The sequence below is a fragment of the Mauremys reevesii genome, linkage group 1 (assembly GCF_016161935.1).
Source record: "Mauremys reevesii isolate NIE-2019 linkage group 1, ASM1616193v1, whole genome shotgun sequence".
Lineage (NCBI taxonomy): Eukaryota > Metazoa > Chordata > Testudines > Geoemydidae > Mauremys > Mauremys reevesii.
The window spans coordinates 67,044,457-67,058,497 of NC_052623.1; the positions used below are offsets into that span (position 1 = coordinate 67,044,457).

General features: G+C 40.4%; 1 protein-coding gene across 6 annotated transcripts in view; it reads right to left on the reverse strand.

Annotated features, from left to right (window-relative positions):
* Nucleotides 1-14,041, reverse strand: part of DGKH (diacylglycerol kinase eta) — a 259,630-nt gene that overhangs the window by 37,274 nt on the left and 208,315 nt on the right. For all 6 annotated transcript variants that reach the window (XM_039496971.1, XM_039496972.1, XM_039496970.1 and 3 more), the window contains 5 exons: nucleotides 12,945-13,030; nucleotides 9,631-9,730; nucleotides 7,414-7,690; nucleotides 6,226-6,354; nucleotides 418-552 (listed from right to left, as the gene is read on the reverse strand). In XM_039496971.1, coding sequence (XP_039352905.1) covers nucleotides 418-552; nucleotides 6,226-6,354; nucleotides 7,414-7,690; nucleotides 9,631-9,730; nucleotides 12,945-13,030 — 727 coding nt within the window. The remainder of the gene's footprint in view (nucleotides 1-417; nucleotides 553-6,225; nucleotides 6,355-7,413; nucleotides 7,691-9,630; nucleotides 9,731-12,944; nucleotides 13,031-14,041) is intronic.

The following is a 14,041-nucleotide window of genomic DNA, read 5'->3' on the forward strand; positions in this document are numbered from 1 at the left end:
GGTATGTCCCCTTGGCATTCCATTCAGACTTCAGTCAAAAGATCATTTCTTACCTGATTCTGGCCCTTAGCCTCTTACTAGGCTAGCACGGCCTTCATCCACTAGGGGAGCAAGGTTCCTTTGACTCCACGATGAACACAGCCCTCTCATTTCTGCTCCTCATTCCCCAAACCAAGTGCAATGTTTTTGTAATGTATCTGTTGCTCATGACAGTGACCAGAAGCATTTTCAATGAATATACATTCTCTATGGTACCACACAAAGAGGTTATGCATATTAATTCACTAATATTTGTAAAGGTCTTTGACATCTCTGGGTGGAAGACACTATGTAAGTGCAAGGTATTATTATTTAACAACTAATTGTGGCATATAGCAAGGTACTGAAAGGACTAATGGAGTTCAGAATCATCATTACCTGGGCAGATTATCCTGGTGTTAAGTACAGGGAGGTTTTCTTTACTGGCTGCCACAGCTTGGGCAGAGAAAGAGCCAGTATGAGAGGGGACGCCCCGACTTGTATGTCGATCTGGAGATTTTGGTGCAGCTTTAACTATGCCAAAAAAAGAAGAAGAAATAACAAAGTTAGAACTAAATATACACCCACACACAAATTGTAGATACAATTGCATATGTGCTTATCTAAGATTCAGAGCCTCAACATATTGCACAAGCATGAGCTATTAATCTAACCTATTAACCCACTTTAAGATCTCTGGAGAACTGGCAAATATCTGTATTTTTTTGTATGAATATTCTGTGTCCCTCTGTGTGTTTGCTTGTGATGGGTTACTTGCTATGGAGTTAGATCAAAAGGAGTTGTTAAAGAAACCAAGCAGGAGAGATGAAATAATGCCCTAGAGAAGAAGCACCCCAGCAAATGTTGAAACACAATAATCAGGAATATAGCTGTAAAATGTAGCTGTTTTGCCAAGGCTGAGACTCTAGAGATCAAAAGACACCTATCTGTTAAAAGATCTGCCCTGCAGAAAGGGAGTGGGGAGAAAAGGTTGTCAGCTGCTGCAGGCTGACACAGACTGACAGAGAGTCCGGTCCTGCTGAAAGCACAATGTAACTTGGTCCCCAAGAGAATGCAGGACACCACGGCTAAGTCATATCTACTGAGGGGGCTGAGAAAGAACGCCAAGCGTAGTTAAGACAGTCAGCATATAGGTGTGTTATTTTAAATCCACTTCTTAGAGTGCTGTGCATCTTTGGCAAATAAATCACAAACTGCTTCTCTGTTACTGCATATTATTACTGTCCAAAGGCTGCCGAAGGGAAGCTCTGATAGGTGCCATGCCCATGGAGACTGCTAGATATCCCAATTGGCAATTGGGGCGGGGGGGTTATCCCAGAGACCCAGTCAGAGTGGTTGGATCATGGGTATCCACCCCAAAGAGAAGTGGAGGCACATTCATACCTTGAAAGGGTGCAATCGGGGAACTGGAAAAGGATCTCCAAAGGGACAGCCTAAGCAGGGACTGTACCCAGAAATATCCCCATTTATGTATTTACTTCATTTATTCTATTCATGGAGAAACTCAGATGCAGGAAGTTCAAGTGATTAGCCCAAATGAAAATCCTCAGAGATATATAGAACAAGAACTCTGGAGTTCCCAACTTCCACTTCAATTCATTAGGGCATGTACTAATTTAATATTACCTTAAATACTGCACTTCATTTCTGATAAATGTAATTGGATGTCCCATTGAAAAAAATTGCAGAATTAAGAAGGAAAAAAGTTTAAAAGATTTGCTGTAATAGGAATTATGTATAAGGCCACTAATCCACATCCAAAGTTCTTGGAGTGCTATATAATAATTTCATAATAAATTATAAACAAATCTAATAAAAACTGCTCTAATAAAACTAAAGAAAAATGGAAGAGAAAGGAAAACATTCTAATAGTTGGGGTAACAAGTAATCTATTATTAAGGGTAAGAGTACTTACCATTTTAAAAAAACTTTGGGAATAAAAGCAAGTCTTTACTTGGTGTTTAAAGGAAGGGAGTGGAGGAGCTGTGGCAAATGTAAAGAGGAAAAATCATAGAACCCACTACAGTTCAAGCCAGATTACCTGTCAACATGAGGCCCTGATTCAGGAAAGAATTTAAGCAAAAATACGTAAGTATGTGTTTATGTCGATTAACTTCAATGGGACTGAAGCACATGCTTAAAAGTTAAAGTGTTTTCCTGAACTGGGACCTAACACATGATCATACCATCAGCTCTAGGTGCAGGCTCAAAGGAGAGATCAAACTTAGCTGGGCCTACAGTGTCAAAAGTATGGTCCTGCTCTGGTAAGCAACTCAATAAAATGGTTTTGTGGGGGGGTCTATGTTTATTGTCTCTACCTGACACCCAGGCCAAACATGATCAGCTTGCAAGTAAAAGAGATGGGGGAAGGTGTTTTCTAATTACTAGCTTCGCAAAGTCAACATGGGATCTGAAAGCTAAACTCATCACCAGTGTAACCTCACCATCTTCAGACTACACTTTCAGTAACACTTGTGCAACCTCCTAATGTCAATGGAATTACAAAGGTCTGACTAATTAGCCAGGTAGTTGGAATTTAGTAAACAATTTTGTTAATGATGCATAAAATGGAAACAGAATCCAGCTCAGACTCTCACAGCTGTGTTGTGTCTGCAAGAGCAACAGCAGTAAAAACGTATTATTGTAACTAAAGTGAGCGGATGTACTCAATATACCATAGAGAAGGGATAAAGATAAGTAAAGAGATGCCATTTTAGATAGTCATTTTTCTGAGTAGAAATTCACATTAAAGGCTCTAACAGTGACAGTTTAAAATTCATCCACAACATTGCAGGCAGGCAGTGTATAAATAAAGAACGCAGAGAGAGAGTATTACAATGACGGCTTCTTAAATCACTAAGGAAACATGCTGCAGCATTCTGTACTAGTAAGCTGTGACAAAAGCCCACTGCTGGAAATCATACCAGGATGGAATTATAATAATGGAGCCCCACAGCCGCCAGGACATGTTGCTGTTGTAATGTTATAATGGAATAAATTGGGGTGCAGAATAAGAAACTGGGAAAGTAAATAAACGTCTCTTACCCATGCCCAAAACATGGTTTGTTTAGAGTCAAGCTGCCATGTAGCAGTAGTGAAGTATCCAGAAAGAGTTACTTCCCCCCTCCCCACAACAAGAAACTTTTTTGGTTAACACAAATAATATTACACCTCTACCCCGATATAACACGATCCGATCGGATATAATATAGTATAAAGTAGTGTCGAGCAGTGGCGAGGAGGTCTGGTGGATCAAAGCAAGTTCAATATAATGTGGTTTCACCTATAACACGGTAAGATTTTTTGGCTCCCGAGGACAGCGTTATATCGAGGTAGAGGTGTATTTCTAAAGCTACTCATTACATGACTGTAGAATTTCAGCTAGAAACCTTCCTCAGTTCCCTCCTGCCTGGCTTTCTGCTACATACAATCTCTATGGGCATGATCAAAAAAGACTATCTGTTTTAAAACCCCCAAATAAGACCCCACTAAGTGGGAATACTAGAGAAAGGATGGTCTCACATACTGATGACGCTCCACCCCAGCAAGACTTCAATCTTCCCAGGGTTGAGAACAGAAAATACTGTAATTCCAGTGCATCCAGATGGAACTGACTATTGTCAAGTAGTTTGCCAAGCCAAGACAGATCTAGTGGGTCTATGGGCAAGAGATGATATTCAGCTGTGTATCATCAATATACTGGTGATGTTCTATCCCAGGGCTCTCTAAATTGTCCTAGTGGCTGCTCTGACCCCAGAAGCAGCCAAGATTTGGAAAAGCGCAAAGATGGCTTAAAGCCAGCTTAGCCCCCCACATCCCACTAGGCTCCTTAGATGTGCAGCATGGAATCTCACTCCACTTCTTGAGGACAGGGAAAACCTCTGCATAACTGAGGATGGTCAGCATCCTTCTCTCTACAGGCCTGTCAGCACAGGAAGTTATACTGGTATAATAGTACAGACACAGGTAAACCACTGCAACTCCCCATGCAGACACTTTTATTCCAAAATAAGAGTGGCTCTTCCCATTTTAGCTTAAACTGCTTCTAAAACAACATAAAGATAAATGAGAAAAAAAGGCATAGTTTTATAGAATAAACGTTTCCTCTTGGAGAGCTATACCAGTATAACTGTAACAGTTTAAATCCATTCTTACTGCATACTGATACAACTTCTTGTGTAGAAAATCCCTATGCTAATAAGTGACAGTGACTGCCAACAGTGGCATCAAGTAACTAGGATATGGGAGCAACAGAGCTTCCAGGTATTGGATTTCTGGGAAATCAGAGAAGTACTGACCTTCCTCTTCCAAAACCAGACTGAACTAAACAGGGGAGAGAAAGCTTTTTGCGGTCCTGTCTCTTGTTGTCAAAAGGCTTGGTAAAGGAAACCAGTCAAGAGCTGACTCTTCACAAAGACCACATAAACTCACGGAAGTGATTAGCAGAAGTAACTGCTAACAGAATGGAGGAGAACTGGTCAATAAGACGTCACACTATGTAGAGGAGCTGAGTAGTCCATCAAACTGTCGGTGTTAAAGACAGTGGATAGATCAAAGATGAAAGGATGGAAAAGAGGCATGGCCAGGAATAGGTCACTAGTGATCTTGGTAAAAGCAATTTTGTAACACCTATTGGCTTTTGGCATAGCACTTGTGTGTGCCTGCATAGACAGAAGATGATCACACTCTTGATAGCTCTTGGTCATCTCCTCCGCAGTTTACTGTACATGCCCAAACTATACCTCTACCCCGATATAACGTGTCCCGATATAACATGAATTTGGATATAACGCGGTAAAGCAGTGCTCCGGGGGGGGCAGGGCTGTGCACTCCGGCGGATCAAAGCAAGTTCGATATAACGTGGTTTCACCTATAACACAGTAAGATTTTTTGGCTCCCGAGGACAGCGTTATATCGGGGTAGAGGTGTACTTCACCTTCTGATGGCCTGAACCATACTGACCTCCACATACACAAAAAAGAAAAAAACCCACGGAAATTCAGCTGATCTGAACAATTAATTAATTAACAATACAAATAAAACAAAATTCTAAGTTTCATTCTTTATTATAATTAAACTTTAAATGTAATGGTCATAAAAATTTCCAGCCTTAGAGTCTGAAATCCACTCAGAAAGAGGCTCAGCACAGGCAGCAGGAACAGATGCTTCCCATATTAGCCCTTCTTTGTTCTCTAACCCTGATTTAAAAGGAACCACCTACACAGACCAAGTTCAGCCTCCATACCCATTCAATCCTTCAAAACCGTAGCCTCTCTGGTAAGTGTACACTTATTGCTGTTAATGCCAATTTCAGTAAAGTTTTGGTTCCCTCTTTAAAATATATTAAAAACAATACAGGTCTAGCACATAAAATCAGGTTTCTGTTATATAGTTATGATGTCCTAGTAAGGATATCAAAGTAGATGAATATGGCTTAGCGTCAAAAGGGCACATTCTGGATTCTTAACATGTCATCTGCCCAAATACGACATAGAGAAACAAAGGTTTGGAAAGATACCCACATAGAAAAAAATTAAGTTAGGGTTGTGAATGTTGCACCTATTAACTAGCATTAACAGAATGCTTTAGTTCAAAAAAAAAAAAAAGCCAGAAATTCAAGATATTAACAATTAAGGTTCCAGCATCACATTAAACTCACCCGCCTCTTACCTATGAATTAAAAACTATCAGCAGTTTCCATCTGAAACTAAAATCTGTCCTGTTGAGAACACGAATTCTAACAGATTATCTTGAATTGTCACACATAAACCTGCACTGATTTTTTCAACCTATATCAGATCCAGGAAGGCTTCACTCTGCTCTTTCTCAGGAAAGTGTCAAAACAACAGAACAGAACCATATGATGCCTCAAAGAAGTTATAAACTTTGCAAAAACAACAATCAAAGCTTACAGCACTGAGCCCCACTTTCAGGCCTCACACCTGTTTCAAGAGTCACTACGGTAGCAGATGAAGTTCAAAATAGCTCCTATCAAGAGATATATAGGACAGTTTACTCACAAAGAAGTCTTTTTTCCCCAAAAAAGTGGAGGGTGTATATGTGCATCAGAATCAGGCTAATAATGGAAACTGTCTAACCAGTTTAACTCTGAAGCCACTACTTTGGCTTCATAATAAAAGTAATACTCTATAGAGTTTTAAAGAATTTTATTCTGTATTTACTTACTTGTCTGAGATTCGTATTCTTTTGTATCTTCCTCTTTTTCTTCTTCTTTGGATTCATCCAATTCCTTACTATATTCTATAGGGGATTGGTTCACTTGTTCTTCAGTATGAGCATTCTGTTCATCCACAACTGCATAGCAGGAGGAAAAATAGTTAAAATTTCTTCAGAGAAAATACGCATATGTAAAGCTTCTGTAGAAAATTAACATCCTACTACTGTAGCACTAATTTAGGACATACAGATATTAAGAAAAGGACTGTTCTGCCTAATCAGTTCAAGAGCAGTTTAGCAATCCTCTGCCAGTGATAATGGAATAATTAAACTGAGAGGTGATTCACCACCATATCGATAATAATACTTTAAAAATGGAGCTCTGTGACGGTTTGGCAAAGCTTCCTGCTAATAATTTTCAGTACTTTTCTTTCTGAAGGAGAAGAGTTACAAACGTAAACAAAACATATTACATCAGAAATCCCATCTAGCCCAGTTAAATGCTATATAGTTGGGTCAAATTTTCTATCACTGTATTTTCTGAGAATATATTTTGGGTCTAATTTTCAAAATTACATGCACATAACTGTATGCTTAATTTGTGCATGCAATCAGGTATAGTGTCTGAGCACACTTAAGGCTAGTTATGTGCCACCTGCATTCACAAATACCACAGTAATTGTGAGACTCAGTGCAAAGCGGCGCGGGCGAGGGATGTGATGGCCACGGCTTCCCACCGCCCCCATTGGCCTGGGACGGTGAACCACAGCCATTGGGAGCCACGATTGGCCGAACCTGCTGACGCGGCAGGTAAACACTGGCCCAACCCGCCAGGGTGCTTACCCTGGCGAGCTGCATGCCAGAGGTTGCTGACCCCTGTGGTAGGGATTTCATACATTGTTGAGTACATCTCCACTAGCTACTCCCTTTGGCAGCAAACAAATGTCATGTTAAGGACTCCATCTTGTCCATCAGATAGCCCAGGAATGAATATGGTATAAAGATACAGACAGACAGATATATATATCTATAGGATAGGCAGTATTCTAACACATGGCATGTCTTGCCAGATAGCTTATAACAACCATCTACTGTATTTATGTAAGAATATGGGAATCAAGTATTAACAATGGAACTTTATGCTAGCAGAAACAGTGACACTCTATGGTTAACAAGGAAACCCTTACTGATGTGCACCTTTTTCTGCTTGTTCAATGATTTGCCTCACTGCCTTCTTTAAACTGTTTGCCCGCAGCATTAACTGTTCTCTTGGTTTGAAGATTTTCTGAGTAGAAGACTTTGCAATGCTCTCTGTTAACTGTTCCTTGCTTTCAGACAAGGATTCTTCACTTGAAAACTCCTCAACTTCTTCCTCTACAATGGGGGGAGTGAGCCGTGGTAGGATGGGAGTAGCTTGGGCTTCGGTGTGAAGAGCCTGGAGCAATAGGTCTAGCTTCTCATTTAATTCTGAACACTAACAAAGTTACAAATACAAACAAAAAGAAAAAAAAATCACTTGAGTGTCAATTCAAAAGTTAACTACCAGATTGTCTAAAGTCTAAACTGGAGTAATAATTTGTCTGGTACAGGATATTTTTTGTATTATTCATTAAACACTACTTGAATAGTTTTCTATTTTGTTTAAGCATACAGTGAAGAAAAAAACATCAGAGACTGAAATACAAAGGCATCATTGTACAATAACATAGTCAACAGAGAAAGTATTCTTTTTTCTGCAATGTAATTATTTTCTCTCAAACCAGACTCTTAATTTCCTTACCCACTCTAGATCACGGGTCTGTGATTTCAGCCTGGCCCACTATATGTACTATTGTCCCCCTCCTCCAGCTGGTTACTTTTTCTTCACAATCCCATTGTTTTATTGCAATTAACTGTATCCCTTTCAGAGAGACGTCAATTCCTACAGCAGTATATTTCTGTGAATGTCTGTGGTTGTAGTTATGCATTTTACTCACTTTCCTAATATATGCCTAGGACAGCAGTTCTCAAATGGTGGGTCAGGACCCCATAGTGGGTCACAACCCCATTTTAATGGGGTCACCAAAGCTGTCTTAGACTTGCTGGGGCCCAGGGCTGAAGCCCGAGCCCCACCGCCCAGGGCTAAAGCTGAAGCCCAAGGCTCATATTACAGCCCCCCTGCCTGGAGCTGAAGCCCTTGGGCTTTGGGTGGAGCTTGGGTTTGGGCTTTGCCCCCGCTCCCCTCCCCCCCCCCCCCGGGGCAGCGGGGCTCTGGTAGGCTCAGGCTTCAGTCCCCCATCCTGGGGTCTTGTAAGTAATATTTGTTGTCAGAAAGGGTCATGGTGCAATTAAATTTGAGAACCCCTGGGTTAGGATATATGCTCTCTATTAACTGAAAAGTAATTTTCAATTGATAAGCTTTTCAATAACATCAAGTGTCCATTATTTTAGCCTCACCAAAAGAAGGCTGAGGGGAGATATGATTGCTGTTTATAAATACATCAGAAGGATAAATACCAGCGAGAGAGAGGAATTATTTAAGTTAAGCTCCAATGTGGCCGCAAGAACAAATGGACGTAAATTGGCCATCAACAAGTTTAGACTTGAAATTAGGCAAAGGTTTCTAAACATCAGAGGAGTGAAGTTCTGGAAGAGCATTTCAAGGGCTGCAGTGGAGGCAAGAAACCTAACTGGCTTCAAGACTGAGCTTGGTAAGTTTATGGAGGGGATGGTATGTTGGGTCTGCCTACAATGGCATGTAGCTGATCTGTGATGGGTAGCAGCGAATATCTCTAATGGTGGTGATGGGACACTAGATGGGTAGGTCTCTGAGTTAGCACAGATAATTCTTTCCCAGGTGTCTGGCTGGTGGGCCTTGCCCACATTCTCAGGGTCTAACTGACTGCTATATTTGGGATTGGGAAGGACTCTTCTCCTGGGTCAGATTGGCAGAGAACATGCAGCATGGAGCCTGGATCACTTGCATGTTTAAAATAGTGCAAATGGTGGATTCTCTGTAACTTGGGGTCTTTAAATCATGATTTGAGGATTTCAGTAACTCAGCCAGAGGTTAGGGGTGTATTACATGAGAGGATGCGTGAGATTCTGTGGCCTGCAATGTGCAGGAGGTCAAAGTAGATGATCTTGTCAGTCCCTTCTGACCTTAAAGTCTATGAGTCTTGTTTTTATTTTGTGGAATGGGAAAGACAAAAAGTTCATCTTTAGTAAATTTAATAGATTGTTTTCTAGTGTAAAGTTGGTCCTTTTAATGGAAAGAAAAACAACTTATAGCCACTGACCTCATTGAGAATAGGGTCAGGTCTCCTGAACTACTTTTGAATTAGAATACCCAGTCCCCCTAAATTAATTTAATTTTCATTAAATTGTAAAAACCTAATAGTAGCTGGAAAAAAACATGTTAAGAAAAGTTCTTACTTTAATGGCCATGGTATCAGCCTCCTCTGCATTTTCCATTGTTTTTTCATAGGTCTTCCCTATTTTGGATACGAAGTCCTTTACGGTTTCACATAATATCCTTTGGATAAAAAAAGGGAGTCAAATAAAAAGAAATGAACTGGCTATATCTATTAATATTGATTATTGGATGCATTTTTTAATTACTAACATATTTTTGGTTTTCTTATTACAATTCCACCAAATCCAAAGAGAACTCCCATGCCTCTTTTGCATGAGAACATTAAGAAAAAGTTATAGCCAAAGTTTTAAAATCACATACTTCACATGTGGAAGTGGACGACCAATAAAATTATAGCCATTTGTCTACAGTGTATATACAACTGTAGACCATTCTGGTTGTAAAGGGGACACCATGAAATAATTTTTAAAAGTAGATTTTATATTTTTCTTTTTAAGTATCCAGTGTCTTTTGGTGCACATTGGTTCCCTACCCCTTCCTTCCGTTTTCCCTTTTATTTCTAACTTAGATGACATTAATGTGGTCATTTTTATTTATTCCCTTGTTTGCATACCTTTTATTATCAGTATCATCAACCATACCAACAGAGTTGATAACTTGTGCTCCTTATACTGACTTAGGCCAATCTGCAAATCGTTCCACGTGGGCAGACCCTTGCGCTCATGCAGACTTCAGTGAGACTCTACATGGGTACAGGAGTCTGTACCGGGTCAGCACCCACCTCTCGAGAGTGACTCCTGTCGGTGGTTCTCAGGTGGTTTTCCAGCAACTCAGCCCTCTGGCTGAGTCACACACATTGTGTATGTGTATCATAACAGACCCCTTCTGGGGTATACAGTCCACAAGGGGCCTGTCTCAGCACCCCTTGGCTGGTGTCTCTCTAGCCCTCCCTGGGCTCAGTCTTTAAGAAATCTGGCCCTGGTATGGGTCCATACTCCCAGAGCTTCCTTTCTGGAGACACTACCTTCCTGTGGCCCTCCCCAGGCTCAGTCCTTACTCAGTCTCAGCAGCCAGCCAGGAGCTCCTTTGTTGCTCCCCCGGTCCCTGCCCACATTGAGCTCTCTGTGGTCCTGCTGCTCTTTCAGACAGACAGGAACACAATCCTCTCTTCTCCAGCTCCAGCCAACAACTGACTGCTGCTCTCTTCTGCAGCTCCTTTTATATGGCCTTGCTGGGCCCTAACTGGCTGCTTCCCTGCAACCACTCTAGGCTGCTTGGAGGACTTCTTTTCTGCTCCTTCCTAGCCTGGGCCTAATCCACCCCATCACAGGGTCCATTTACAGGAGTTCTCAATGCAGGATCGAGACCTTTGAGACACATGCTATCCTGAGATAAACCTGTCCAAATGACAATGATGTCAGTGACCTTTCACTAGTGTAAATGAAAGCAAAATTTGGCCTTTGTTGCCTACTCTGAACATGCAGAATAAATTTATGTGTTGGGTTTGAATGAACACCTACTATTGTTAATTGTGTGTAGTTTCAATTCGCAATGAATAAATGCTGGATCTTAAAAAGAAAGTCAACAATTAAAATCCAGAGTTCTGATCATCTGGCACAGATAAATATTAATGGTGCAGTACGTAGGCCATCCTGATACAAACTGCATTGTAATAACCTGCTTTCTTAGATGGAAAAGAACTGTAAGGACAGATGCATACAATCTTGGCTCTATTGTCAGTCAATTGGCTGCTGCCAAAATGAAAGGCCCCTTTTAATTTGAGGGAGTCAACAAGCAAGTGAACAAGGGGGATCCAGTGGATATAGTGTATTTAGATTTTCAGAAAGCCTTTGACAAGGTCCCTCACCACAGGCTCTTGAGCAAAGTAAACAGTCATGGGATAAGAGGGAAGGTTCTCTCATGGATTGGTAACTGGTTAAAAGAGGAAACAAAGGGTAGGAATAAATGGTCAGTTTTCAGAATGGAGAGAGGTAAATAGTGGTTTCCTGCATGGGTCTGTACTGGGTCCAGTCCTATTCAACATATTCAGAAATGATCTGGGAAAAGGTGTAAACAGGGAGGTGGCAAAATTTGCAGATGATACAAAACTATTCCAGATAGTTAAGTCCCAGGCAGACTGCAAAGAGCTAGAAAAGGATCTCTCAAAACTGGGTGACTGGGTAACAAAATGGCAGATGAAATTCAATGTTGATAAATGCAAAGTAATGCACACTGGAAAACATAATCCCAACTATACATATAAAATGATGGGGTCTAAATTATCTGATACCACTCAAGAAAGAGATCTTGGAGTCATTGTGGATAGTTCTCTGAAAAAACATCCACTCAATGTGCAGCGGCAGTCAAAAAAGCAAACAGAATGTTGGAAATCATTAAGAAAGGTATAGATAATAAAACAAAAAATATAAGTGTTTCTATATAAATCCATGGTACGCCCAAATCTTCAATACTGCAGGCAGATGTGGTTGCCCCATCTCAGAAAAGATATACTGGAATTGGAAAAGGTTCAGAAAAGGGCAACAAAAATAATTAGGGGTATGGAACGGCTGCCGTATGAGGAGGGATTAATAAGACTGGGACTTTTCAGTTTGGAAAAGAGACAATTAAGGGGGGGATAGGATAGAGGTCTATAAAATCATGACTGGTGTGGAGAAAGTAAATAAGGAAGTGTTATTTACTCCTTCTCATAACACAAGAACTAGGGGCCACCAAATGAAATTAATAGGCAGCAGGTTTAAAACAAACAAAAGGAAGTATTTTTTCACACAACATACAGTCAACCTGTGGAACTCAGCACGGTAAAATGGAACACTATGATTTCATTTGGGATTCATGGTTCTAGAGAGATGAGTCCTCATATACAGAGGTGTTCAAATTTGGAATCAAAATTCTGTGGCTTGAGCCCATATTTAATTATTCCATATAGCTGAAGACTCCTACTTCCACATTGGTTATGTGTGTGCGTCTAATAGACTGGATGTGAACAAAAAGAACCCCTTTAAATAAACCAGATCTCTTATATGCAGAAGTAAAAATATGGCTTACATTTTAACTCAGTATACTAATGTCTTAATTAACTAAGTGATTTTTACATTACATGATCTTTAAGATTTTTGTGTGATTGATATGTTTAAATTACATTAACACATACAATATAATTATACAATACAACATAATTATAAAAAGAAACCAACTGTACTTTATAACATGTAAATCAGGATAGTGTTAGGTCAAACTAGCTGATCGAGAGTCAGAAGGAATTTGAGCTTACTGGAAAGGTTATAATGTTCATATATGTAGATGGAACGCTGGGATTTATCCCACACACTATATATCAAAATCATCAACTCACTTGGCAGATGATATGACAACTGAGTGTTGATCAGAATTGAGGATTTTTGTGAGATGAGCAGCAACTGAATCCTCATAAGCAGATATCTGAAAATGCAGCAAAAATGAGTCTTCATATTCCACCCGTGTTAGCATTTAACACAAAGCGGTAATTATCTTCCCAGATAAGTGGGATTACTTCCAACATATGAGATCTACACTTAGTGCAGAAAGGTCAGATGCCTCCCCTTAACTGCAATTTAATATTCAAAATCACCGTGACTGTGAGACGTTGAATTAAGAGTTCTATCTTTTCTGTGCTAAAAATCCAATTAAAGGTTTCTTTGAAGTTATCACCCTCCATAGCCAACAATATCATCCTATTTTTCTAGATGACGGTCTGAACAGATTTCAGATCTTTAATAGTCAGAAACTTTTTTCCAGAAAAAAGTGAAAGATACCCTGCAACTAAATCAATGGGTTGGGAATAAATCATAGTTTTAGGGCCAGCTTCTGAACTCCTTATTAATACTGAATAGTACTTCATTCCACAAGCTGTCCCACTGAAGTGAATAGGGTGAGCAGTGGAGTATGGGCTACTAAACTGGTATAATACTATCAAAGCCTAGCCCTTAGTGAATAAACCATTCGTGACAAGATTCTGCTTGGCCTTTATGTAGATGCATGCAGGGAAGAGCATAGAGATGTCCCCTGCCCCCTGATTGCACAGTCTGTGTAAGGATCACACAGAACTGCACACCCTATGCTCAGGAAGGGTGTAGGGAGGCATCATGGACCAGGACCATGTCCATAGACCTCACCCTGCACCAGCACGTAGGCGCAGCAAGCTATACCTTAATAGCATCTGATTTTTCTCTGAGCACCAGAGAACCATTCTGCCTCTTGACACTCTCTCTAGGGTGGTGCAGCTCCATGCTGTTCCTAATGGTGGGCAGTCCGTATCAGGTATGGATCTAGCCCTTAGTTTAAAATCTAAGTTCTGGTTCAAAGTGACTGTGTGTTCTTGAGATTTAAAGATTAGTGACTTGGGTTTCCATTCATGACATGGAATAAGCAGAAATATAATTTCTTCATTTCCTTTATCCACCCACCTTAGCT